This window comes from Microchirus variegatus, assembly GCF_963457635.1.
Source record: "Microchirus variegatus genome assembly, chromosome: 2".
Lineage (NCBI taxonomy): Eukaryota > Metazoa > Chordata > Actinopteri > Pleuronectiformes > Soleidae > Microchirus > Microchirus variegatus.
The window spans coordinates 43,586,142-43,612,621 of record NC_139803.1 but is presented as its reverse complement, the minus strand read 5'-3'; the positions used below and the strand labels follow the sequence as shown (position 1 = coordinate 43,612,621).

General features: G+C 42.6%; 1 protein-coding gene across 3 annotated transcripts in view; it reads right to left on the bottom strand.

Annotated features, from left to right (window-relative positions):
• ppp1r12a (protein phosphatase 1, regulatory subunit 12A) overlaps positions 1-26,480 on the bottom strand; it is a 53,530-nt gene that overhangs the window by 1,747 nt on the left and 25,303 nt on the right. Inside the window, exons 4-26 of one of the 3 annotated variants that reach the window (XM_083910832.1) lie at positions 23,351-23,510; positions 22,664-22,808; positions 22,509-22,583; positions 21,329-21,420; positions 21,095-21,255; positions 19,459-19,583; positions 16,046-16,282; positions 15,856-15,947; positions 14,800-14,913; positions 13,363-13,515; positions 13,041-13,220; positions 11,643-11,801; positions 11,226-11,316; positions 10,881-11,063; positions 10,589-10,772; positions 8,744-8,865; positions 8,567-8,632; positions 7,398-7,414; positions 7,191-7,305; positions 7,003-7,107; positions 6,862-6,909; positions 5,199-5,249; positions 4,011-4,275 (exon numbers count right to left, since the gene is read on the bottom strand). In XM_083910832.1, coding sequence (XP_083766958.1) covers positions 4,138-4,275; positions 5,199-5,249; positions 6,862-6,909; positions 7,003-7,107; positions 7,191-7,305; positions 7,398-7,414; positions 8,567-8,632; positions 8,744-8,865; positions 10,589-10,772; positions 10,881-11,063; positions 11,226-11,316; positions 11,643-11,801; positions 13,041-13,220; positions 13,363-13,515; positions 14,800-14,913; positions 15,856-15,947; positions 16,046-16,282; positions 19,459-19,583; positions 21,095-21,255; positions 21,329-21,420; positions 22,509-22,583; positions 22,664-22,808; positions 23,351-23,510 — 2,813 coding nt within the window. In that variant the 3' untranslated portion in view covers positions 4,011-4,137. The remainder of the gene's footprint in view (positions 1-4,010; positions 4,276-5,198; positions 5,250-6,861; positions 6,910-7,002; positions 7,108-7,190; positions 7,306-7,397; positions 7,415-8,566; positions 8,633-8,743; positions 8,866-10,588; positions 10,773-10,880; positions 11,064-11,225; positions 11,317-11,642; positions 11,802-13,040; positions 13,221-13,362; positions 13,516-14,799; positions 14,914-15,855; positions 15,948-16,045; positions 16,283-19,458; positions 19,584-21,094; positions 21,256-21,328; positions 21,421-22,508; positions 22,584-22,663; positions 22,809-23,350; positions 23,511-26,480) is intronic. The other 2 variants (XM_083910831.1, XM_083910830.1) reach the window with 2 other exon arrangements.

The following is a 26,480-nucleotide window of genomic DNA, read 5'->3' as shown; positions in this document are numbered from 1 at the left end:
GGAGGAGGAGGAGGAGAAAGAAAACAAAGAGAGGGTGAGATGAGCGTCCACAGATAAACATGTCGTTAAAAAACTGCGATAAAAGCCTTGTTCGTCGCGCAAAGAGTGGACTGTCGCGTTTTTGACGCAAAATGTTCCGGTTATTTATATTTTAAAAAATGTTGGCGTAAAATTTTCAACGTATATTCCGATTATTATTATTATTTTTTTTTTTACATGTGTGATGTCACGACAACGTACAGAAAAGCTAAGCAGACGCGTTACCGTAGCTACGTGACGGGTTGTGCTAGCGCAAAAAAAATTCCATTGACAAGCGTTTTTACGAAAAGTAAAAACTAGCAAACGTGCTCTAACAACGGATTAAAACGAACGCTAATTTTTAAAACAAACTATAACTAAATGAAAAGTCCTCATTTTATACACGACACGAACTTAGCGACTTACAAAACATCGTTGTTTTCGCGGCTAACTGAATCATTAGTCTTTTTAAGTCAAATCTACAGTTTCGGACATTGTTCGCATTCTGATTCTCGTGTCGTACGTCGCGCTCACGACTTTTCCAGTGACGACGTCACGTTTTGGTATCAGCTCGGCTCGGCTCGGAACCTTCGTCAGAGCAGGAACTAAAAAAAATCTCGTACGAGTGCTAAGCAGATGCGTTAGCGTAGCTACGCGACGTTTTGTGCTAACGGAATCATTAGAATCAGTTCATTAAAAAGATTTGTTCAGTTCAGTTCCTTTTGCTAAATGTCGGAGATTAACGTTAATGATTCCAGGTCTTTTTAAGTTAAATCTACAGTTTCGGACATTGTTCGCATTTTGATTCTCGTGTCGTACGTCGCGCTCACGACTTTTCCAGCGACGACGGAAAATCCGTCGACGTAACGTTTTGGTATCGGCTCGGCTCGTAACCTTCGTCAGAGCAGGAACTAAAAAAATATCGTAGAGCCAAACCGTGCTTTTTTTGCTCCATTTTTGGTCGCCACCAACTCATACGAACAATATCTTGCTTCTCATTGGCTCGTCGTCGCTCTCACCTGGTTTTCACTCACTATGGCGTCACTACGAGCTAAAAACCTTCGAGTCTACGCTAGGCTGCGCTAGCTGTAGCCTCGGGTTTTCAAAATAAAATGTAACATCTGCACTTTTTCACGTATTCAGATTGAGACGCCGACGCTAACTTTTCTGCGTTCATCACACGTGAAAAAAATAGGCCAAATATTGACATGCGAGAGAAAACAAAATGGACGCCGCCGATAAAAAAAAACACGACAGAACGACAAAAACAAACACACACACTTTTCTTTTATCCTTTTTTTCCCTAAATAAATAAAAATCCTCTTTTTGTTTTTTTCTTGGTGATAAAAGAGTTTTAAAAAACATCACAGAGTTCAAACCAAAGGTCAAAGTTCAGAGGAAAAATGAAGCCATGCAGCGTCAAGATTCACTGCAGCAGCCACAACTCTTATAATGTCAGATTATGTCATAAAACCTCATAATCTGAGCGAGATTACGACGTTAGAACGTGTTCAGTCGGCTTCGCTGTTAATAACGCGCTGTTTTTAAGACGTTAACATGAAAATAAATGTGTTCGTCAGAGTTTATTCTGAGGCTCAGCGTCAGGAAAAGTCCGACATCTCACTGAATTTCAAAATAAGAGCTTCTGTGTTGATAATAGTGTTTTTTTCCAGTGAAGCAGGTGTCAGTTACTATTATTAGCTATTATAGTTACTACTTATTTCTATTAATTTCTGTAGAACTTTGTTTTTAAAGGTCATAAAACAGCAGTTTTTACATCATTTTACATAAACACCTCATCACTATAAGAGACACAAATACATCCTGTAAGACCACAATTATCTCAATACTGTATATATATATATATATATATATATATATATATATATACACACACAATATATATATGTCTCTAATTTAAGGCACATATCAGTCCAAGTCTTGGTCTCTGAAGGTTTGATGCTAAACTCAAACTAAAGAAAAACAAATTCAATGCAACTTCATGCACAGAAGCCAGAACAAAGCCAAACAGAAGACGTCAGCGCCCTCTGGAGGAAACTGCAGGAAACACAGAGGACACTTTCCTTTACCGTGTTTGTTTGAACGATTCAATTTAAGACTAAACTCAACCTCCGATAGCTGAGGTTACGTCCATGCTAATACGGTACTTATACGCATGTTAGCAAGCACCTAGCTAACGGTGAATATGTGTTCCTGAATCTAAAGAGTTACCGAATCGGCTAAAAATGCCACTTATTTAAAAGCCGCGTGGCTACTGTGACGACGCAGCTAACTAGCGACTTCCTCCGCCTCCCTCTACACTGCCGTCCGACCATACTTTTACTAGTGCTGGGTGCGTTAACGACGGTTAGCAGCGATAACTGTAGGCACGCTGAAGGAGCTAAAGGAGCTAAAGGAGCTAACTGGTAAACGGTGGCTGGACACCGGTGCAGCGGCACTAAAAACTGCGTTACTGTAGAGTTTCTAAAGAGTATGAGTCTCTTAAGTAACGCTAAACTTTAAAAACAGAGGCACACATACGCAGCACGCAGGTACGCTGGTTATTTGTGGCGCTGCTCTTTTCGTTTAAAATAAACAGATCAACGCCTAGCGCCGATGGCGCTAAAAGGAGCTAACGCAGCTATCTGGTAAACAGGTTGCCTGGACTCTGGTGCCGCAGCACGTAAACAAAACGTCACATGCAACTTTTCCCAGTCGGTCGTCATGGAAACGCGTCATACGCTAATGTTAACGTTAGCCCTAATGCAGCTAACTGGTAAACGGTGCCTGGACTCTGGTGCCACGGTGCGTAAACATGGCGTCACCCGTGTCTTTTTCCGGTCAGTCGTCATGGAAACGCGCCATACGCTAATGTTAACGCCGTTAGCTACTTATTTAAAAACCGAGTATATCCGCAACGTTAACGTTGTCCTCCCCTTGGACGTCACTGACCGGGTTTAAGCAACGACGCGGTGTGCTACGTGTGCTAGCGTGGACTCAAACTGTAGATTTAGAAAGTCTGAAGTAGCATGTGTTGTGCTACGTGTGCTAGCCTGGACTCAAACTGTAGATTTGGAAAGTCTGAACTAGCATGCGTTGTGCTACGTGTGCTAGCGTGGACTCAAACTGTCGATTTAGAAAGTCTGAACTAGCATGCGTTGTGCTACGTGTGCTAGCGTGGACTCAAACTGTAGATTTAGAAAGTCTGAAGTAGCATGTGTTGTGCTACGTGTGCTAGCGTGGACTCAAACTGTAGATTTGGAAAGTCTGAACTAGCATGCGTTGTGCTACGTGTGCTAGCGTGGACTCAAACTGTCGATTTAGAAAGTCTGAACTAGCATGCGTTGTGCTACGTGTGCTAGCGTGAACTCAAACTGTAGATTTAGAAAGTCTGAACTAGCGTGTGTTGTGCTACGTGTGCTAGCGTGGACTCAAACTGTAGATTTAGAAAGTCTGAACTAGCGTGTGTTGTGCTACGTGTGCTAGCGTGGACTCAAACTGTAGATTTAGAAAGTCTGAACTAGCGTGTGTTGTGCTACGTGTGCTAGCGTGAACTCAAACTGTAGATTTAGAAAGTCTGAACTAGCGTGTGTTGTGCTACGTGTGCTAGCGTGGACTCAAACTGTAGATTTAGAAAGTCTGAACTAGCGTGTGTTGTGCTACGTGTGCTAGCGTGGACTCAAACTGTAGATTTAGAAAGTCTGAACTAGCGTGTGTTGTGCTACGTGTGCTAGCGTGGTCTCAAACTGTAGATTTAGAAAGTCTGAACTAGTGCCGACGCAGGTTTTTGAAAGCAGAGCGGAACCTAAAAGGACATCGTAGCATGGACGTAGCTTCAGTCTCAGGTTGTGTCGTCAGTCGTGTAAAAGGAGAGTGTCAAAAAAACAACAACAACAACAACAACAACAACAACAACAACAACACACTCCCCAATGTGGAAAAACCAAAAGCTGTGGGGAGGCAGAGGGAGCGGAAAAGGCTCGGACACCTGCCTGTCTATGGGTGGGCGGGGCAGAGCGCTAATGTAGCATGAGGAGAATGAGGGAAAAAAGGTGAAGAGGAGGAGGAGGAAGAAGAAGGAGGAGGTGGAGGAGGAGGAGGAGGTGAAGGAGGTGTGGCTTAGAGGTCGACGCTGGGCAGCTGGCTGCAGGCGGACTGCGACAGCTTCGCTACGACGCGAGCCAGAGCTCGGTTCTCAGCCTGCAGCCGCTCCTTAACCTGTCGCAGGGTCTGAACCTGCTTTACCTGAGGGAGGTTCTGTGAGGGAGGGGGAGGAGTCAGGGGGAGGAGTCAGGTGGAGGGGGAGGAGTCAGAGGAGGAGGAGGGACGATGGAAACAGAATGGCAAAATTAAAGAGGATTAATGAGGAGGAGGAGGGAGAACACAAGAGAATCTGTTAGCGGAATAATTTTTGAAAAGGAACGATTAACAGATTTTGAGGGAACAGAAGAGGAAGAAACAAACACAACTGTTGTTACCGCAGAGATATTCTCTCCTCCACCTCCTCCTCCTCAAGAGGAGTTCATGGTTTTGGCCTTTATTCTATTCTCAGTCAGTCTGGGTTTGATTTAAGTCTTTAAATCAGCAAAGAATCGAGTGCATCACGAATCACCGGGACTGAAGTTTGAATCAAAAAGTCATGATTTAAAGTCGTCTTTGCGTCACCTGCGATGTAAAAAAACCTCACATTTTCTCACAGCTCAGGTCAAATTTAGTTGGTTTCTGTTTGTATTTCAGTCATTTTTGCTGTGTAAAGTGAAAGAGTTAACAAAATAAAAGCACAGCGAGTCGATTCTGGGTCTTCTGGGAAGATCCTGGTCATTTTCCTTATCATTTCCTTGTCATGTCAACTATTTCTCTCCATTTTATTTTCCATATTTTAGTCTCCCTAGTTCCCTTTACCTGACGATAAACCTGATTCTGATCATTATTTGATGTCAAACTCAAATGATCTGAGTCAAGATGGCGGCGACGTCAACAAAAACAACAAGACATTAGATATTCAGGATGATACGTGACAGAATTTCAAAGTAAAAGCGTTTGGTTTGATACGGAACGTTGTGCACGTCACAATAAAACCAACAAATACATCTAAATTATGAAATCAATGTGACAACATCAAACAAGCTTATATATATATAGATGATAAAAGTCTGTGTGTGTGTGTGTGTGGGCGGTACCTTAAGCTCCTCCTCCATCTCAGAAATCTTCCTTTCTAGAGCTCTTCTTTCCTGCAGGGGGAGGGGCAAAGGAAAGAGAGGTGAGAGACTGTCCAATCACATGTCACGACTGAAGAAAAGGGGGCGGAGCATAGAGAAGAGGTGTGTGTGTGTGTGTGTGTGTGTGTGTGTGAGGGTGAGGGTGCAGCGACAGCTCACACTTGCAGGTTCAGTGAAGGCGTCTGATTTACTCACTTTTAAAGATGTTTTCAAGTCAATAAAATGTGTTTGTAGACGTTTGAAAGTAAGAGTTTGTGAAATTATTTGTCTAAATAATAATAATAGCTTTAAAAAAATTGTAATTTTTTTAATGCCAAAAAAACAACAGTGAGGATAAAAACATGAGGATGATGATGATGATGATGATGATGTCGTGGCTGCACAGACGCCAGCATGATTAACAAACACGTGACTTCACATTAAAAGAAGAGAAAGCATGAAAACACACACACATGCTCACGTTCTTCAAATGTGGACAATTTAGAAAACATTTCCAGAATAAGATCAAAAAGTCCAGTGTGTAACAGGGAGGTGGGATTATATTGAAATTATGAGATTTATAAAGTCATAATTATGAGACAAAAAGTAGAAATTATGAGATAAAAAGTTGAAATTGGGATTAAAAGTCAAAATTATAAGATTAAAAGTCAAAATTATAAGATTAAAAATCTAAATTATGAGATTAAAAGTCAAAATTGTGAGATTTAAAATCAAAGTTAGGAGATTAAGTACATTTTTGGATAAAAAGTTGAAATTATCAGATAAAAAGTTGAAATTATCAGATGAAATTTCGAAATTATCAGATGAAAAGTCAAAATTACGAGATGAAAAGTCAAAATGAGATTAAAATTCTAAATTATGAGATTAAAAGTCAAGATTATGAGTTTAAAGGTCAAAATTATGAGATAAAAAGTCATAATTATGAGCTTAAAAATCGAAATTATGAGATTAAAATTCAAGATTATGAGTATAAAGGTCAAAATTATGAGATAAAAAGTCATAATTATGAGATTAAAAATCGAAATTATGAGATTAAAATTCAAAATTTAAAATTAATTGACTTAAAATGAATACAACACTTAGAAATAATGTTGGAGCAGGAGAGAGAGGACAGGATTGAGAAACACTGGTGGTGTTGTAATCTACAGTCTCACCACTAGATGTCACTAACTCGTACACACTGGACCTTTCAGACTGACGTACTTTCACACACACACACATATATATATATAGGAAAACTTGTTGAAAAGTGGTGACCACACGTTGACTCTGAGGCTCAAATCAAATCAAATAAAACAAAATAAAAATAACAGGTGAGAGAGAAGGTGGCGGTGTTCTGGGCGAGCGAGGAGGGAGGAGGTCGCCGCCCTCTGACCTCTGACCTCTGACCCCTCTGAGGGCACGAGTGAGAGACGACAGGCAGCAACAGCAGAGAGAGAAGGAGGAGGAAATAATAAAAACTGATAGAGGGGAGGATTCATACCAGCACCCAGATGATAATAGGGCCTGCTCGTCACCTTCAGACATAAACCCAGCGACCGTTAAAGCAGCTCAAACGTCATTTACGTTCAGTTTAGGACGTAAACAAAAAGACAAAAACACAGCTGGGATCCGTCGTTCTTACCCTTTTCTCCATCTCCAGCTGCGATCGGTCGGCGTAGCGTTCCTGCCTCTGCAAACACACACATATCCGACCCATGTCACCCAGAATACACACTCTGCGTATAATCTGTGTGTAACTTTAGTAAAGGTTGTAATCCCGTACCTGCGTGGCCTTCTCTAGCTGTAGCTTCAGGTCGGCTAGCTCCAGGTCCGTGTCGCGTAACTGCGCCTTCAGCTTCTCGTTCTCGGCTAAGATCTGCTCGTAGAGCTGAGAGACGGGCGGGCGACAAGGTCAACAGGTGCGGCGGAAAAACTAATCCACCCCCCACTGTAATCTGGATTAATTTCTACCTTTTTATAATCCGTGGCGTCGTCTCTGTCCAGTCGGCTCGAGTACGGCCGTCGACTCTCGTAGCTGCGGCTGAAGAGAGTGTCGTTGCGATCCGCGGACGAAGAGCTCTCGTTCCTGAAACAGCGGAGACGCGTTTACACTACACAACAATGGATGTTTGATAAGACAGGACGTGATATAAGGAGAGAGGGGGAGGAGCCACATACCTGGATAATCTGTCACTCTGTAAGGAAACGAGACATAAACGAGGATTAGAAAGACAAAGTGGTCAAAATTGCGCTAAATGCTAATTTTGCGTCCAAGTCGCACATAGTTGTTCCGATTTCAACCAAACTTTTTACACGTGTTGCTCTCCTGATTCCAAACAAATCTCTAATGCGCATCCATTAGCTCCGCCCACCCAGAAGTCGGCCATTTTGGAAAAACTAAAAACAGCTAGTCTACGCATTTTCGAACAAACTTGTCCTAGCATGTTTGAGCTAGCTGCGACAAACTCGGTACACGTGTTGCTCTCGTGATTCCAAACAAATCTCTAATGCGCTTCCATTAGCTCCGCCCACACAGAAGTCGGCCATTTTGGAAAAACTAGAAAGTCTAGGCTAGTCTGTGCGTTTGAACGAACTCGTCCTAGCATGTTTGAGCTAGACGCGTCAAACTCGGTACACGTGTTGCTCTCGTGATTCCAAACAAATCTCTAATGCGCTTCCATTAGATCCGCCCACCCAGAAGTCGGCCATTTTGGAAAAACTAAAAACAGCTAGTCTACGCATTCGAACTCATCCTAGCATGTTTGAGCTAGCCGCGACAAACTCGGTACACGTGTTGCTCTCGTGATTCCAAACAAATCTCTTAATGCGCTTCCATTAGCACCGCCCCCACCCAGAAGTTGGCCATTTTGTAAATAAAACAACTAAAAATGGCTAGTCTACGCATTTGAACAAACTCGTCCTAGCATGTTTGAGCTAGCCGCATCAAACTCGGTACACGTGTTGCTCTCGTGATTCCAAACAAATCTCTAATGCGTTCCATTAGCTCCGCCTACCCAGAAGTCGGCCATTTTGGAAAAACTAGAAAGTCTAGGCTAGTCTGTGCGTTTGAACGAACTCGTCCTAGCATGTTTGAGCTAGACGCGTCAAACTCGGTACACGTGTTGCTCTCGTGATTCCAAACAAATCTCTAATGCGCTTCCATTAGCTCCGACCACACAGAAGTCGGCCATTTTGGAAAAACTAAAAATGGCTAGTCTACGCATTCGAACAAACTCATCCTAGCAGGTTTGAGCTAGCCGCGTCAAACTCAGTACACGTGTTGCTCTTGTGATTCCAAAGACCAGAAGATGGAAAACATGGACAAGGAATGGAGCTGGTGGAGTTACCTGTGGCTCTCCTTTGGTGCTGCTCTCCTCAGAGTCCGACTGCTGCTCAGGGTCATTTTCATCGCCCTGGAATTAAAGAAAAAAACAAACACAGACAGACAGGAGGCGGCGTCTCAGCGGAGGAATAATCAATAATGAAGGTCATTAAAGTGTGTGCGATGAATAATCTCCTCTTACGTCCTGAGTCCAGAAGGAAACCCCGGTGGAGCGTCGCTTCTCTCGGGGCCGCCTGCGATCCCGTATGGAGCGAGGCTGAGACTTGTCCTCGCCCTCTTTCTCCTCCTCCTTCTTGTCGGCTTCTGACAATCCACGGAAATGACAACAACGGTAAATAACAGCAAAAGAAACATGCATTTACTCAACTTTAAAAGTTGAGCAAATTTCACAGCACGACTAGAATCGAATCGTACTGTGAAAACGTTATATTTTACAGTTCCAGAGACCTGTGGCTGAAATAGTTAATTTAGGCGTAATAATTGTTGAATTTATTGTTGTTTTTCCTCACGGAATTTCAGGTTGTTCCTTTAACGTAAAACAAAGGGAAACATTTGAAGCGAATTTGTGTTAATTTCACAGTATGATTAGAATGTTTTACCTGAAAAATGGGTGTAAATAAGGTGCAAAAACTGGCTAGGGAATAATGTAATAAAGGCAATAGTTTGTCAACAATAACAACAAAAGGTTACTAGTCTAAATCAAGGCGTCAAACCAATGGCCCTCGGGCCAGAACTGGCCCACTAGTGGATCCAATCCAGCCCCGGGGATGAAATTGTGTAAATTTCACAGTATGATTATAATGTTTTACTTGAAAAATAGGCGTAAAAAAGATGCAAAAACTGGCTCGGAAATAATGTAATAAAGGCAATAGTTTGTCAACCATAACAACAAAATGTTTGTAGTCTCAATCAGGGGTGTCAAACATACGGCCCGCAGGCCAGAATCAGCCCACTAGTGGGTCCAATCCGGCCTCTGAGATGAATTTGTATACATTTCACAGTATGATTAGAATGTTTTACCCTAAAAATAGGTGTAAATAAGGTGCAAAAACTGGCTAGAAAATAATGTAATAAAGGAAATAGTTTGTCAACAATAACAACAAAATGTTACTAGTCTAAATAGGGGGTGTCAAACATACGGCCCACAGGCCAGAAAAGGCCCACCAGTGGGTCCAATCCGGCCCCGGGGATGAATTTGTGTAAATTTCATACATTCCAATCATACTGTGAAAATCTTGAAAAATAGGTGTAAAAAAAAGGTGCAAAAACTGGCTAGGAAATAATGTAATAAAGGCAATAGTTTGTCAACAACAACAAAAACAGTTTATATTCTAAGTCGCGGGTGTCAAACATACGGCCCACAGGCCAGAAAAGGCTCACCAGTGGGTCCAATCCGGCCCTGAGATCAATTTGTGTACATTTCACAGTATGATTAGAATGTTTTCTTTGAAAAAAATAGGTGTAAAAAAGGTGCAAAAATTGGCCAGGAAATAATGTAATAAGGGCAATAGTTTGTCACCAATAACAACACAATGTTTCTAGTCTAAATCAAGGTATCAAACCAACGGCCCGTGGGCCCAAACCGGCCCACTGGTGGGTAAAATCTGGCCCCGGGGACGAATTTTTAAAAATTTCACAGTATGATTACAATGTTTTTATTTGAACAATAGGTGGAAAAAAGGTGCAAAAACGAATGCAATAAGGGCAATAGTTTGTTACTAGTCTAAATCAAGGTGTCAAACCAATAGCCTGCGGGCCAGAACCGACCCGTCAGTGGGTCCAATCTGGCCTCAAGGGATGAATTTGTGTAAATTTCACAGTATGATTAGAATGTTTTACTTGAAAAATAGGCGTAAAATAGGTGCAAAAACTGTCCAGGAAATAATGCAGTAAGGGTAAAAAGTTAACAGTCTAAATCGGGGGTTTCAAATGTACGGTCCGTGGGCCAGAACCGGCCCACCAAAGGGTCCAATCTGGCCCCTGGGGATGAATTTGCGTAAATTTCACAGTATGATTAGAATTTAACCTTTCTCTGTGTCTCTGGAGGAGCGGCTGTAGGAGGAGGTGATGCCCGTCAGACTGTTGGGTCTGTGCAGGGAGCTGGAGCTGGAGGACAGCGTGGAGCTGGAGTAGGACGGGGTGGTGGAGGCGGAGGAGGTGCTGACCGGGGAAACGGCAGAGGTGGAGGAGGACGACAGAGAGCGGTAACGCTGGACGAAAGAGAGAGAGAGAATTATGGTGTGTTTGATTCGTTGTGGGAACTGATATTTGTTTTACGTCTTCGTTTTCAAACGTTAAGCAAAGAGAGAGACGAGAACCTCCTCAAAGCTGCGGTACTTTGACCGGTAGTCGTCCTCCTTGGTCTCCGTCTCCTTCTTCTCCTCCTGCTGCTTCTCCTTGTCCTGCTTCTCCCGCTCCTCCTTCTCCTCCTCGCGGGTCTTGGCCGGGCGACTCCGCCCGATGGTTTTCTCGGCCTCCTGCAGGTCGGTCAGAGTCACGCCCTGGACGATAGCGGGAGAGGAGCGTATTTACACACTGGGTTTTTTTTACAACTCTCGACTCGTCGTAACAGCCGAACGTCAACGTTAGCTTGTAAAGCGAGCGGGTTGTTTGTGTTAGCGGTGACGCTAAGTGTCTGTAAAAGCACCAGCGACGACACCAACCTGAGTGGACCTCCTCGACTGTCGAGCCTGTCGGGATCGAGCTTTCCTCTGGGACTCGGACTCCTCGTCGCGCACCGGCGTCAGGTACGACCTGAAATTAAAGGAATTCAAGGTTTAACACGAATATAAAAGTTGGTGACGATTCAAATCTCTACGTTTCAGGAGCACAGAGATTTTCCTTGGAGTCAACGGGTTCATTATTGTGGAGCCGTGGCCTTGAGGAGGAGAATGTGCAGCTTCTGTCCAACGCCCTTATAAGGAGAAGTCGCTGGAGCAGCAGGTGGCTTATTTCAGCACAGTAACAGGAAGTCACAGACACACACACACACTGCTGGCAAATGTCCAGGTCCCTTTTTTATATAAGGAAAACGCTCATTTATCTACTTATAAAGACATGATAAGAAGTCGGCGTCTCACCTTCGTCTCTCGGAGGTGGGGACAGTGCCGGCGGTGGTGGTAGTGGTCGATATGGCGGTGGTGGTGGTGGTGGACGTGGTAGAGCCAGTGTTTATGGTTGGGATGACGGCAGCAGACTCCTTCTCCTTCTCCCTCTCTGCACTCTCCTCTGACCAGTACCTGTTCACACACAAGCAAGCGTCTTGTATTCAAAAAAACGTAGGGTAGGGTGCCTATGGGCAAAATGGACAGCTAAATTCAAAATGGCCGACTTCCTGTTGGGTTGAGGCCACGGTTACGATGGACTTTTTTGTTCGTCTTGGTCTATAACATCTTCCCACCAAGTTTCAAGGAATTTGGTCGAACTCAATATATGGCAAAGTCCTACGACACTTCCTGTTTCGTGGTGAATGGTCGAAATTAGCCAAATCTTCTTTGACGTGTCCAGTACAAACAGACGATTTTTTTTTGCATGACAGTGCGACAAACGCGCTCGGATAATTCACTCATTTACAGAGGGTGCAAAAATGCAAAAAATGGATGCCAAAATTCAAAATTTCCAACTTCCTGTTGAGTTGAGGCCATGGTTACCGTTGACTTTTTCGTTCGTCTTGGTCTATAACATCTTCGCACCAAGTTTGGGGAAATTCGGTGAAACTCAATATATTCCCAAGTCCTACGGCACTTCCTGTTTCGTGGCGAAAGTTTGAAATTAGCCAAAAAGCAGAGGGTTGCCATGGCCACACCGTTTTGAATCCCCAAAACGTTTCAATAACTTTTCATCTTTGACGCGTCGAGTACAAATTGGCATGTCGGTGCAATAAACGTGCTTGGACAAGTTCGCTCATTTACGCAGGGTGCAAAACGCCAAAATGGACGCCAAAATTCAAAATGGCCAACTTCCTGTTGAATTGAGGCCATAGTTACGGTTGACTTTTTCGTTCATCTTGGTCTATAACGTCTTCGCACCAAGTTTGGGGAAATTCGGTGAAACTCAATATATTCCGAAGTCCTACGGCACTTCCTGTTTCGTGGCGAAAGTTTGAAATTAGCCAAAAAGCAGAGGGTTGCCATGGCCACACTGTTTTGAATCCCCAAAACATTTCAACAACTTTTCATCTTTGATGCGTCGCGTACAATTTGCCGTGTCGGTGCAACAAACACGCTTGGGCGAGTTCGCTCATTTACGCAGGGTGCAAAACGCCAAAATGGACACCAAAATTAAAAATGGCCGATTTCCTGTTGAGTTGAGGCCATGGTTACGGTCGACTTTTTTGTTCGTCTTGGTCTATAACATCTTCCCACCAAGTTTCGGGAAATTCGGTGAAACTCATTTTGGCCTCTACGATACGATCAATATCGCATTTTCGCTAACTAAATGTAAGCATAAAGGCATACATTTGCTGCCGTGTTCCGTACCTGCTGGTGAGACTGGTGGAGCCAGTGCGTGTGGAGGACGAGCCCAGGCTGGAGAGCAGGCCGCGGTGGCCTGTGGGCGAGGTAACGGATGACGAGGTGGTGGTGGTGGTCGTGGGGGCGGAGCAAGAGGACGTCGTGGTCGAACCGCTCAGGTCCTCGTGTCGTCTGCCGAAAGAGCCGCTGAGCATAAAGAGAGGACAAAGTGAGACGAGACACAGCGGGGGGTTCGAGTGGGAGGCGGCCTTTTGTGGACACACAGAGAGACAGATGACAGGTGGGTGTCGTCGCCCCCCCGGTGGTGAGGCGGGTGGTGGTGGTGTACCTGCGGTAAATGCTGTAAGACTGGTAGTAGGAGGTGGGCGGCTGCCAGGGTTTAGTGTTACAGGCGTTAGGGTCCAAGCTGGAGGTGGACGAGGACTTGGCCGGCACGTCCCGCGTGCTGCCGCTCCGCCCTAGCGCTAGCGTATGAGACGTGCTGGTGTGGGCGGCGATGGCAGTGGTGGGTGGGGGAGGGGGGAGGGGGGAGGGGGAAGGGGGGGGAGGAGCGAGAGAGGCATGTTAGCGGTGCAGGCGCACACACACACACACACACACACACACACACACACACACAGATAAAAGAACATGTATATATTTACAGGATGCTTTGACAAACTACTGCCGTCACATGGGAAATAGATGCTGTTTGGATTAAAGCTGCTGTAATAAGTGATCTCTTGCTTCACTTCCTGCTGCTGCTGTTAGCATCAGAGCTAATCACAGCTAAAGGCTGATTTTAAGGCTCTTTACATGTCGGACTTTACTTTTTAAATCTCATAATTTCTGTCATGATTACGACTTTCTCATAATTTCAATTTTTTTTTAATCTCATAATTTCAATGTTTAATCTAGTAATTTTTGACTTTTTAATCTCATAATGTTTGACTTTTTAATCTCATAATTATGACTTTCATCTCATCATTTAGATTTTTTAATCTCATAATTTTTACTTTATTTCATAATTTCGATTTTCTGATCTCATAATTATGACTTTTTAATATCACAATTTTGACCCTATAATCTCATAATTTTGACTTTTTTTAAATCATAATTATTACTTTTTTAATATCATAATTTCAACTTTTTATTATATAATCATGACTTTTAATCTCCTAAATTTGACTTTATTAGAGTTTAGATTTTTTCATCTCATAATTACGACTTTTAATCTCATAATTACGACTTTTTATCTCATAATTACAACTTTTAATCTCATAATTACGACTTTATCTCATAAGTACGACTTTTTATCTCATAATTACGACTTTTTATCTCATAATTACGACTTTTTATCTCATAATTACGACTTTATCCCATAATTCCGACTTTTAATCTCATAATTCCGACTTTTTATCTCATAATTTCAATCTTTATCAATTAAGCAGCAGCTGCGAGAAAACAGAGCTGTAAACGCCACTAACGGCAGATTTAAGAGATATCTAAACACCATATTCATGATTTTCCTCATACGACATGAACCAGGTCCAAGTCTAGGTTTCCGTGCCATGAAAAAGTCACGCAGCAACAACAACAACAACAACAACAACAACAACAACAACAACAACAACAACAACACTCCATGACAGTGATAGAAACAAATGCTTTCTCAGCTGCAGCTGCTGTGCAATAAAGCATGAACGTCAACATCTCTGTGTTCGTCTGTGATGACGATGATGACAAACATCAGATCAGCCGTGACGAGCAGAGATGTGATGCTAACCTGCGCTGGTAGCTGGACGTCCGGTTGGTGGAGGCGCTTCCTTCGCTGTTCTTCAGGTCGTCGTCCCAGCGTCGCCGAGTGTACGAGCCGCTGCGTATCAGAGGAGTCGAATCTCTGTGGAAACAACAACAACAACGGTGACACAACGGTGACGCCAGGCGACTTCTGCGCCTGTGTCCACTGTATCCACTTAGGTTTGTCCAATTCCAATTCAACAGTGGTTTAGCTGGTACTACATCAGTCGCCGTTTCCTGTCTTTACACTATCCTTTTCTTCTGTGGACCGGCGCCATAATTTCAACTTTTTTCCTCATATTTCCGACTTTTTATCTCACAAGTATAACTTTTTATCTCATGATTACCACTTTTTAATCTCATAATTTTTATTTTTTATTTTTTTCCCTCTTAATTACGACTATCTCATATTTACGACTCGTTATCTCATATTTAAGACTTTTTATTTCATAATTACCACTTTTTAATCTCATAATTTCAACTTTTTTCCCTCTTAATTACGACTATCTCATATTTACGACTTTTTTCCTGATAATTACGACTTTTTCCTCATGACTTATCTCACAATTACGACTTTTTATCTCATAATTTCAACTTTTATCTCATAATTATGACTTCTTATCTCATATGTACGACTTTTTATCTCATAATTAAGACTTTTTATCTCATAATTATGACTTTTTATCTCATAATTGACTTTTATCTAATAATTATGACCTTTTTATCTCATAATTAGGACTTTCTCCCACAATTTTGACTTTTTATCTCATCATTTCAACCTTTTATCTCATAATTACAACTTTTTTCCTCATAATTAAGACTTTTAATCTCATAGTTTCAACTTTTTCCTCATAATATGACTCTCTATCTCATAATTAAAACGTTTTATCTCATATAAACGACTTTTTCTCATAATTACAACTCTTTATCTCATACTTGCAAACTTTTATCTCATAATTCCGACTATAGTGACTTTAAAACTCATAAGTCAAATGACTATGAACACATGTTTGCAGCTCATGGTCTCCTCAGTAAAACAAACCTGTTTTCCTTCTCGTCGATGTCTGAAGTGCTGGCCAGTCTCCTGGGGATTGTGGGGGCCACGTAGGCCAGTCGTGTACTTTTGTCCTTCTCCTGCAGGCGGACCATCAAACACAATCTGTGTTATTATTATTATCATTATTATATTTCCTGCCGCTCAGTGTGATCCAGAACAAACTCCACACGCCGACCTTTTCTTTGTCTTTGTTGTCCAGCGTGGACGACAGACGAGGGCTGGAGGCCGAGCGCATCACGCCCGTGGCGTCCTTCTCCCTCTGCGCCTCCTTGGTGGCCGTGATCTCGGCCAGCGCGCCGTAGCTGCCCGTCTTCCTCAGGCCCAGACGCCAGGACGCCGGCGACTCGTCCTTACGCTCCTCCTCCACTTTGGCGGAAACCTTCGTCGTGGCGGCGGCAGGAGGCTGAACGACCTGCGATTGAGAAGAGGAGCGGGGATTCAGTCAGCTTTTTTTTTGGGGTTATAGTAGATTAGTAATAAAAAGAGTTTGAGTATCAGAGGGCTGCTCCAAAAACCAGGAGCAGATTTAAGGAAGGACATGCTGGTTAAAAGGAACTGGAGAAGGTCAACACGTGGACTTTTACTCTTTAATAACTCGACTCAACGGTCAAATACTTGACAGGAGGTGATGAAATTCAACCCTAAAACATAGACATCGTGAGTGAAAGAGATCCGAGACGAATAAAGAAGGTTTGTGCCGGGATTTCAGGGTCAAAGAGCAAGCGACACAAAAAACAACAACAACAACAACAACAACAGAAGGCACAAGGTGAATACACGACGAGGAAAAAAGGTGCATTTAAGTGCAAACACAGTGTCAGGCGGTCGATGTGTGACTTTTTTATCTCATAATTTCAACTTTTATCTCATTTCGATTTATTAACCTCATGATTTAGACTTTTAATCTCATAATTTCAATTTTTAATCTCATAATTTCGATTTTTAATCTCACAATTTCGACTTTTAATCTCATAATTTAGAATTGTAATATCATCATTTCGACTTTAAATCATAATTTAGATTTTTAATCTCAAAATTTCAACTTTTTATCTCATAATTTAGATTTTTAATCTCATAATTTCAATTTTTTATCTCATAATTACGATTTCTAATCTCATAATTTTGATTTCTTATCTCACAATTTCGACTTTTAATCTCAAAAATTAGAATTGTTATATCATAATTTCGATTTCTAATCTCATAATTTAGACTTTTAATCTCATAATTTAGACTTAATCTAATAATTTCAATTTTTAATCTCATAATTTAGACTTAATCTCATAATTTCAAATTTTTATCTCATAATTTCGATTTTTAATCTCATAATTTTGATTTTTAATCTCATTATTATACATTTTTAATCTCATAATTTCTACTTTAATCTCATAATTTAGACTTTTAATCTCATAATTTTAACTTTTTATCTCATAATTTCGATTTCTAATCTCATAATTTTAACTTTTTATCTCATAATTTCGATTTCTAATCTCATAATTTTGATTTTTAATCTCATAATTTAGACTTCATCTCATAATTTCATCTTTAATCTCATCATTTCAACTTTAATCTGATAATTTAGACTTTTAATCTCATCATTTTGACTTTTTCATCTCACAATTAGGACTTTTAATCTCATAATCAGGACTTTTTAGCTCATCATTTCAACTTTCTAAATGTCAAATTGTGGGCCATCAAAGATCAAGCGACACAAAAACACCACGTACACAGCAGAAGCCACGCAGACACACGGTGAAAACACGACGTTACGGTGCAAACATGATGTCGGACATTTAGGGGTCGCGTTAAAACAACGTGGTCAGGGGTGAGGAAGAGGAGGATGAGGAGGAAAAAAAAACAAACTCTGCTTCACACACCGATGACCTCACCATGGGCTTTTTGGGCAACAGAGAAATGCCAGTTTTGCGCAAGCCTTGACGCCACAAAGCAGGACAGCCGGGCTCCGCCACAGGCATGAGGGGAGTAATATATTCAGACTAAAGCCAACCAAGACAAGAGCCCAGAGAGGGGAGGGAGGAGGAGGAGGAGGAGGAGGAGGAGGAGGAGGAGGAGGAGGTGAAGACAGGAGGTGAAGACAAAGAAAAAATAAAAAGCCAGAATAAGACAGAAGCAGCAGCAGCAAAAGAAACACACTTTACAGCAAGGAAAGGTCTTTTTTTAAAGGCCTCGTCACGCAGCACAATATTATTAAACTGTTAAACAGAAGATATTGTGACGTGTGAGAGGCTTTAAAAAAATAAAATAAAACAGAAAAGATCATTGCAAGAAGAAAAGAATAAAGAGAAAATAACAGAAGGACAGTGGGTGCTACAGGGTGAACATTTCAAAATAAGAGCATTCAGCCAAGTCTAATCACACAGCGTCGAGGTTTATACATTTGATAAATACTAAAGTCTTCAAATGACTTGTTTTGCACCTTTGAGGACACCGTCCTCTCCAGGTTTGACAGGTTTTACGACCCAGGGTCTCATATTTGAGCAATTTCAAAAGGATTTAAGGCCTTAAATATTGAACCTTTTAAGACCGATCAGAAAACCTGAGCCATCTAAAGGCAGCGTCTAATATCACTAACGTTATATAGTTCTGTTTTAACCCTTTACTATGAAGCCGGATTACCCCAGAAGAAAAAAAACAGTATAAAAGTCATAATTATGAGACAAAAAGTCAAAATTATGAGAGAAAAAGTCCTAATTATGATATAAAAAGTCAAAATGATCAGATAAAAAGTCAAAATTGTGAGATAAAAAGTCATAATTATGAGACAAAAAGTCCTAATTATGATATAAAAAGTCAAAATTATGAGATAAAAAGTCATAATTATGAGATAAAGTCATAATTATGAGATAAAGTCATAATTATGAGATAAAAAGTCACAATTATGCGATAAAAAGTCATAATTATGACATAGAAAGTCGTAATTATGAGATAGAAAGTCGTAAAAATTAGATAAAAAGTTGTTCATATGAGATAAAAAGTTATTATTATAAGATAAAAAGTCCTAATTATGAGATAAGTCATAATTATGAGATAAAAAGTCTAAATTTTGAGATAAAAAGTCATAATTATGAGATAGAAAGTCGTAATTATGAGATTGAAAATTAAAATTATGACTTTTTAAAACATCTCATTTCAACTTTTCATACCTCTTTTTTCTGGCACAAACAGGCTTCCATAGTTTACACGCAACAACAAAAACAACAACAACACAATAAGCCCAAACCAATAAGCCTGGTTGAGTTTCACCCACTAAAGTGGTTTGCCTTCATTTTTGCCAGCAGAGGGCAGCAGACTCAAGCCAGAGGAAAACTGCCAACCCCACATGAATAATCCCACCTGAGCAGCGTTTGTGACCATGTTTGTTTGTCGTTTATGAGCCGTGTGCGATTACAGCCGGAGACAAATATTTGTGTGCGATGGCCGCAAACTTATTTACGCAAGACAAAAAAAACCAAAAACAACCTAGCGTCTTCAGTCGGCCGTGAAGTTAGATTTGTGTTCATAAAGAAAAAGCTTCAACAGACGGTGGGGATTTGATTGATTTGCGTTTTTTCCGAGAGAGCACATCGTTACCTTCTTCACCGGCGACGTGGGCGTGGTCACCTGGTTGGTCTGGACAGTCGGAGAGGTCGCGGCGACGCTGGTCGGGGCGGGCGTCGACGTGCTGTTGCTCACCGACGCTGAAGGTTTGCTTTTGTCTGTAGCAGTGAAACAAAAAAACACAACACACATCAGTGACTCACGTAAGCGTTCGCGTTCTCGGGTTAGCGCGTTCTCTTCAAGATGATTCACGCACAAAAAGGTCAACGCGACCTTCGACCAACGCATTCCAATAAAGTCCAAGCTAACGTGCTTCTGTTCCTGCCTCTGTTTGGTCTGAACATAAACACAAACGACGTAGCCGTTAGATTAGCGCGCCGTGTTCTTCATCCGTCAACGGAGGGGAGCGTTTGTTTGTATACAGCAGTAGAGCAGAGGTGGGACGTCGGGGACGTCTGAAACTTCCGCGCGTCCTGCTTTGCTAGCGCAACGTCGCGGTTGTTCGTCCGCCCGTCTCGACAAGAGTCGCGTGTAGCTAATTTCACAGTGGATTGATTAAAAACTAGTGCTGGGCACGTTAACGCCAACATTAGCGTTTTCATGACTGAACGGAAAAAAGACGCCTTTGTGACGTCATGTTTACGCGACTACAGACTGTTTAAATTAGTCTCTAAAGTAACGCTAAACTTACTTAGCTGGTACACCGTTATGTCTTTTCATTAATTAATAAACAGACCGCTCCAGTTTGACTGTAGGTGTGCTAACCGGCGCTAATGCAGCTAACTGGTAAACGGTGCCTGGATTGCGTGATTTTAGAGACCCATTTGAACAAAACGGGAGTCACGTAAACATGGCGTCTTTACGTTTAAAATTAAAAACCGACCGCTCAAGTTTGACTGTAGGCGTGCTAACCGGCGCTAATGCAGCTAATGGAGCTAACTGGTAAAAGGTGCCTGGACTGCGAGACCCATTTTAACAAATCGGGAGTCACGTAAACATGGCGTCAGGCGCGTCTTTTTTTTGCTTCATGGAAACACATCATGCGCTAACGTCGACGCCGGTAACGCCGCTAACGTGACCAGCACTGATAATAACAGACATTTGTGTACATTTAAATTAGTGCTGGGCACGTTAACGCCGATCAACTTTAACGTACATTAGCGCATGACGCGTTTCCATGACGATTGACCGGAAAAAGATGCACGCGCTCGGACGAGTTCGCTCATCGGGTGCAAATGGACGCCAAAATTGAAAACAGCCGACTTCCTGTTGAGTTGAGGCCATGGTTACGGTCGACTTTTTTGTTCGTCTTGGTCTATAACACCTACCCACCAAGTTTCGGGAAATTCGGTGTTACTCAATGCATGCCGAATCATAGGGCACTCCCTGTTTCGTGGCTAAATTAGCCAAAAACGCACAGGGTTGCCGTGGCCGCACCATTTTAAATCCACAAAACATTGTAAAAACAGTGTTGCGTACAAATTGATGTCGTCGCGACAAACGCGCTCAGACGAGTTTGCTTGTTTACGTAGGATGCAAAATGGCTACGCTAATGGTGCTAACGCAGACAACTGGTAAACGGTGCAAGAACAGCGTGGACAGATTGGGTGGTTACACGTTATCCACTCCTAGGACACAGTTTACAGTAAATCAAAGATTTTACGAGCACCTGCTTCGGTCTCCGACTCTGAATCCTCTTCCTCCTCCTCCTCGCTGGAGCAGCTCGACTCGTCCTTCTTCCCTTCCTCTTCCTCGTCCACCTTCTCCGGCTCCAGGGTCTCGATGCGCGGGGCCGGCGTTTTCTCCGGCTCCAGGAGCAGCGTTTCTTTACTGCGGCACAAAGCACGGGTGTGAGAAAACAGTGGAGCACATTGTCGTTTCAACTGTTTGTTGTTTTTTTTACCTCTTGAGCGGCTTCAGTGATTGGTTGTTGTCCCCGGTGGTCGTCGTTTCAATCAAAGGAGATTTCTTTACGTCTTTCTTCTCACTCAAGAGCTGAAAGAAAAACAAAAAAACAGAAATTAAACTAGGACGGATGCGTCCTCGCATCCCCACGCAAGTTTGATGTGTCCAACTCATTTACGTAGGGTGCCAATGGCCAAAATGGACGGCAAAATTCAAAAAGGCAACCTGTTTTGTTGAGGCCATGGTTACAGTTGACTTTTTTGTTCGTCTTGGTCTATAACATCTACCCACCAAGTTTCGGGAAATTTGGTTGTTACTCAGTGCATGCCGAATCATAGGGCACTTCCTGTTTCGTGGCGAATGGTCGAAATTCGCCAAAACGCAGAGGGTTGCCGTGGCCGCACCGTTTTGAATACGCAAAAACGTTTCAACCACTTTTCATCTTTGTTGCGTCCAGTACAAATCGGCAAGTTTTTTTTTTTTAACGTCAGTTCGACAAACGCGCTCGGACGAGTTCGCTCATTTACATCGGGTGCAAAACGACGCCAAAATTGAAAACGGCCGACTTCCTGTTGAGTTGAGGTCATGGTTACGTTCGACTTTTTTGTCCGTCTTGGTCTATAATATCTACCCACCAAGTTTCGGGAAATTCGGTGGTACTCAATGCATGCCGAAGCCATAGGGCACTTCCTGTTTCGTGGCGAATGGTCGATATTCGCCAAAAACGCACAGGGTTGCCGTGGCTGCACCGTTTTAAATGCACAAAACACTGTAAAAACAGTGTCGAGTACAAATTGATGTCGCTGCGACAAACGCGCTCAGACAAGTTCGCTCGCAAAATGGCCAAAACGGACACCAAAATTTAAAACGGACGACTTCCTGTTGAGTTGAGGCCATGGTTACGGTCGACTTTTTCGTCCGTCTTGGTCTATAACATCTTCCCACTAAGTTTCGGGATATTCGGTGAAACTCAATTTTGCCTCCGTTTTCACCTTAGGGGGGCGACATCTATAGAGTCCGTGAGCAACGCACAGGTCCGGGAACTAGGCCAATATCAAATTTTTCTGAGTTTCTATGCTCGTTAACCCGCTCAAGAATGACCGCAAAGCCTAATAACGCTATTTTTTTGTCCAAACTCCGCTGGCTCAGCTTTTTAAAATGACAAAACTTGGACTCACCAGATTCTGTTTCTTCTGTAGTTCTTCTAAATATCCCAGCACGTCTTCGTCGGACACGTCGAAGGCCGTCTGGCCCTGCGGTTCAAAGAGATTTGCATTAAAATACGAGTCGTGTAAAAAAAAATAAAAAATCACCGCTTTAACCGATCACCGACCATCTTATTCATGACGTCCATGTCGCACAGATGCTCCACCAGGATCCGACACGCCTCCTCTTTGCCCCAGTGTGCCGCCGCGTGCAGAGGCGTCCAGCCGTCGTAGTCCTTAATATTTACATCATACCCTGCTTGGATTAAAAGCCTTCACGCAGAGGAAAGAGAGGGAAAACAATTGTTAGAGTTGGGACTTCTTCTTCTTCTTCTTCTTCAAAGCACAAGCTCGACACGGCTAAGATAATTTAAAGCCTTTAATATTTCAGCCTATAAATTCTGCACCGACGGGTTGGGGGGGAAACATTGAGGTCTACGAAACATCTAAGCTATCTCAGAGCTATCTATGGCAGCAGAGCGTGCTGGCTGTCGTCCCGGATGGAGTTCTGACGAGACCCAGAGATTCCTAAAGCTCGGAATAAACACCCGGGAAGTGGGCGAAACCAATGGTCCAAGTTGATTCCAAATATTATTTTGCCAGCAGAAAGAACACAATGTTACCATTTTCCAGCATTTTGAGCCTTCAAATTAAAAGGTAACAGCCCTACGTAGCAAATGCATAAGCGCAAATGTCGCATTATTAGCCAAAAGAGGTTCAAGGCTAATATTAGCATCCTACACAATCAAAGTTCTTATTCCTGTCATTGAATACAGAGCAGTTGGCGAATATTACCAAAACATTACACCGCTTACTTTAAAACCTCGACGTAGCCCTTGGCGGCGGCGACGTGCAGCGCCGTTCCGCCGGACTTGGCGTGCCGTACGTCCTGGATCTGGCCGCTGTTGAGCCACTGCCGGGCGTCCCGCAGCATGATTCGCTCCTCCTCCTTGCGCGCCGCCTCGATGTCCACGCCTAGCGTAACAATCGGGGGGGAAGACAGAAGGAACGATGTTTATCGACGTGGGTCTCATAAAAAAAAAAAACTTGCGCTAGCTTCTATGCCGGTTGTGCTAGCTCAATCGCCGGTTTCGTCGTGGGGAAAATCGTCACTTTTTTCAAAGATGTCCGAGAGTCGAACTTTTTTCTCCACGGAAAAAAGACGCCTTTGTGACGTCATGTTTACGCGACTACCGACTGTTTAAATGAGTCTCTAAAGTAACGCTAAACTTACTTAGCTGGTACGCTGGCTATGTGTAGCGCTGCTCTTTTCGTTAATTAATAAACAGACCGCTCCAATTCGACTGTAGGCGCGCTAACCGGCGCTAAAGGAGCTAACTGGTAAACAGTGCCTGGACTGCGCAACTTTAGAGACCCATTTTAACAAATCGGGAGTCACGTAAACATGGCGTCACCCGCAGCTTTATTTTGTCATGGAAATGCATCATGCGCTAATGTTAACGCCGCTAACTTGCCCAGCACTAATAACAACAGATATTTGTTTACATTTAAATTAGTGCTGGCGACGTTATTTGTAGCGCTGCTCTTTTCGTTTAATAATAAACAGACCGCTCCAGTTTGACCGTAGGCGTGCTAACCGGCGCTAATGCAGCTAATGGAGCTAACTGGTAAACGGTGCCTGGATTGCGTGACTTTAGAGACCCATTTTAACAAATCGGGAGTCACGTAAACATGGCGTCACGCGCGTCTTTTTTTTTTTCCGTCATGGAAACACATCATGCGCTAACGTTGAAGCCGGTAACGCAGCTAACGTGCCCAGCACTGATAATAACAGACATTTGTGTACATTTAAATTAGTGCTGGGCACGTTCACGGCGGTCAACTTTAACGTACATTAGCGCATGATGCGTTTCTATGACGATTGACCGGAAAAAGTGGCAGCACGTGACGTCATGTTTACGATTCGCTCCTCCTCCTTCCTAACAGAAGGAACGATGTTTATCGACGTGGGTCCCGTTAAAAAAAAACTTGCGCTAGCTTCTACGGTGGTTGTGCTAGCTTAACTGCCGGTTTCGTCGTGTGGAAAATCGTCACTTTTTTCAAAGATGTCCGCGATTCTTGCTTTTTCTCCACCGCAAGGCGGCTTAAAACTGGAGTTCGTAACTATTCAAACGTAAATAAACGTCTCTCGTCTGATAGTATTTGACCAAACAGAGGAAGAAGAAGTATAACGACAACGACCAGCAAAGGTTACGCAACGCAGCTTTAAAATAGCACAGACGACAAAAGCAACAAATCCTCTTTGCAGCACATTAAAAACACAGGCTCCCATTGAGCAAAAGAAAAGGCTAATATTCAGTTGCTCATTAAGAGGATTACTGAGCTCCAGTCCAGAGAAAGTGGACCCAAATGGGAAGAAGATGACTCGGTGTCTGAGTGTGTGTGTGTGTGAGTGTGTGTGCGAGTGTGTGTGGAACAGTAACTGGACCGTCGTCTCACTGTGGCAGGGTCGCCGAGTGAAGCCGTAACTCGGTAATGTCAGCGTCCAATAATGTGGAAACTCCCACAACTGGAGTCATAAAAACCAGAAACAAGTCGTACTTTTACGGCCTAACGTCAGTATCGACCGATAAAATATAATCACTAGATATGACCGATAAGACTAATATGACTAATGACTTAAACAGTAGGCTGTAATCACCAAACCCGATTAAAAAGCGGCCTTTGTCATTTTGCTAATTGCCGTATTTTAAATTGCTCCTACGCACTGAACCTTTAAATTAGGAATCGCTCGAGTGCATCTCTTTTCAGATTCAGGGTCAGTTTTGTTTCTTTAAACCCCTTCTATTACTTTATTTGTTAAAATCCTAACAAAATATGTTTGTTTTTGTTGTTTGCTGGGGTCATTGAATGCAACTCCTATAAAATTGTAGTAAACACAAAATCAGTTAGCATGCATGTCAAAGTGTAGCATACTATCGGCGGCTTCTCCAGACGCACAGATGCTAGCTTTATCAAGTTAAGACAAACCTCACACACTGAACCTTTAAATTAGGAATTGCTCGAGTACATCTTATCAGAATCAGGATCAATTTGTTTCCTCAAACCCCTTTTATTACTTTATTTGGTAAAATCCTAACAAAAATATGTAATTTTTTTTGTTGTTTTTGTTGTTTGTTGGGGCCATTGAATGCAACTCTTACAAAATTGTAATAAACACAAATCAGTTACTACCGTCTAACACTACCGCCGGCTTCTCCAGACGTACAGATCCTAGCTTTAATCCGGTTACGACACCACAGGAATGCCTTAATTCAAGCAGGCCACGTTTTAAGAGGAATTGCACATATATCACATGTATATAACGGTATAACTTCCATCAGGACAGTTCATTTTAAGTGGGGAACGGGAGCTGGCCACTTAGGGTTAGGTCCCGTGATCACTGGCTGACAGTGAGTCTATAAAAAGCAGGGAGGCCTCTGCGTCTAAGTAGGACTTCAGAACCAGAGCTGAACTGGCAGCACATCTTCTACAGAGGCATTAAAGATAAAGAGAACATCCAGTCGACCAAATAAGGACGTGCCTCCTGCTTCAGCCTCAGTTAAATTAAATACATCTGTAACTCGTCGAACCTTCAGTTACGCTAAAACAACAACAGAGAGCAGCATTCACGGAGGAGCAGGTGGAGGAGGAACTGTTTGACCCCATCGAGGGTCACCGAAGCAGAGCGAGAGGTGGTTTCTGCCAAAGTTTAACCTTATAACTGATGAGTGGGTTTCTTACGAGGGACAGAAAATCACATTACAGACGTAAAGAGAGGGTACGCAACACAGATGAGACGCAGGGAATGACAGGAAGTAGAAAATATTCACATTTAAGAAGCTGAAAACTGACAGAAAGTAGAAATTATACACATTTAAGAAGCTGAAAACTGACAGAAACACGAAAATATTCACATTTAAGAAGCTGAAAAATGAAAGAAAG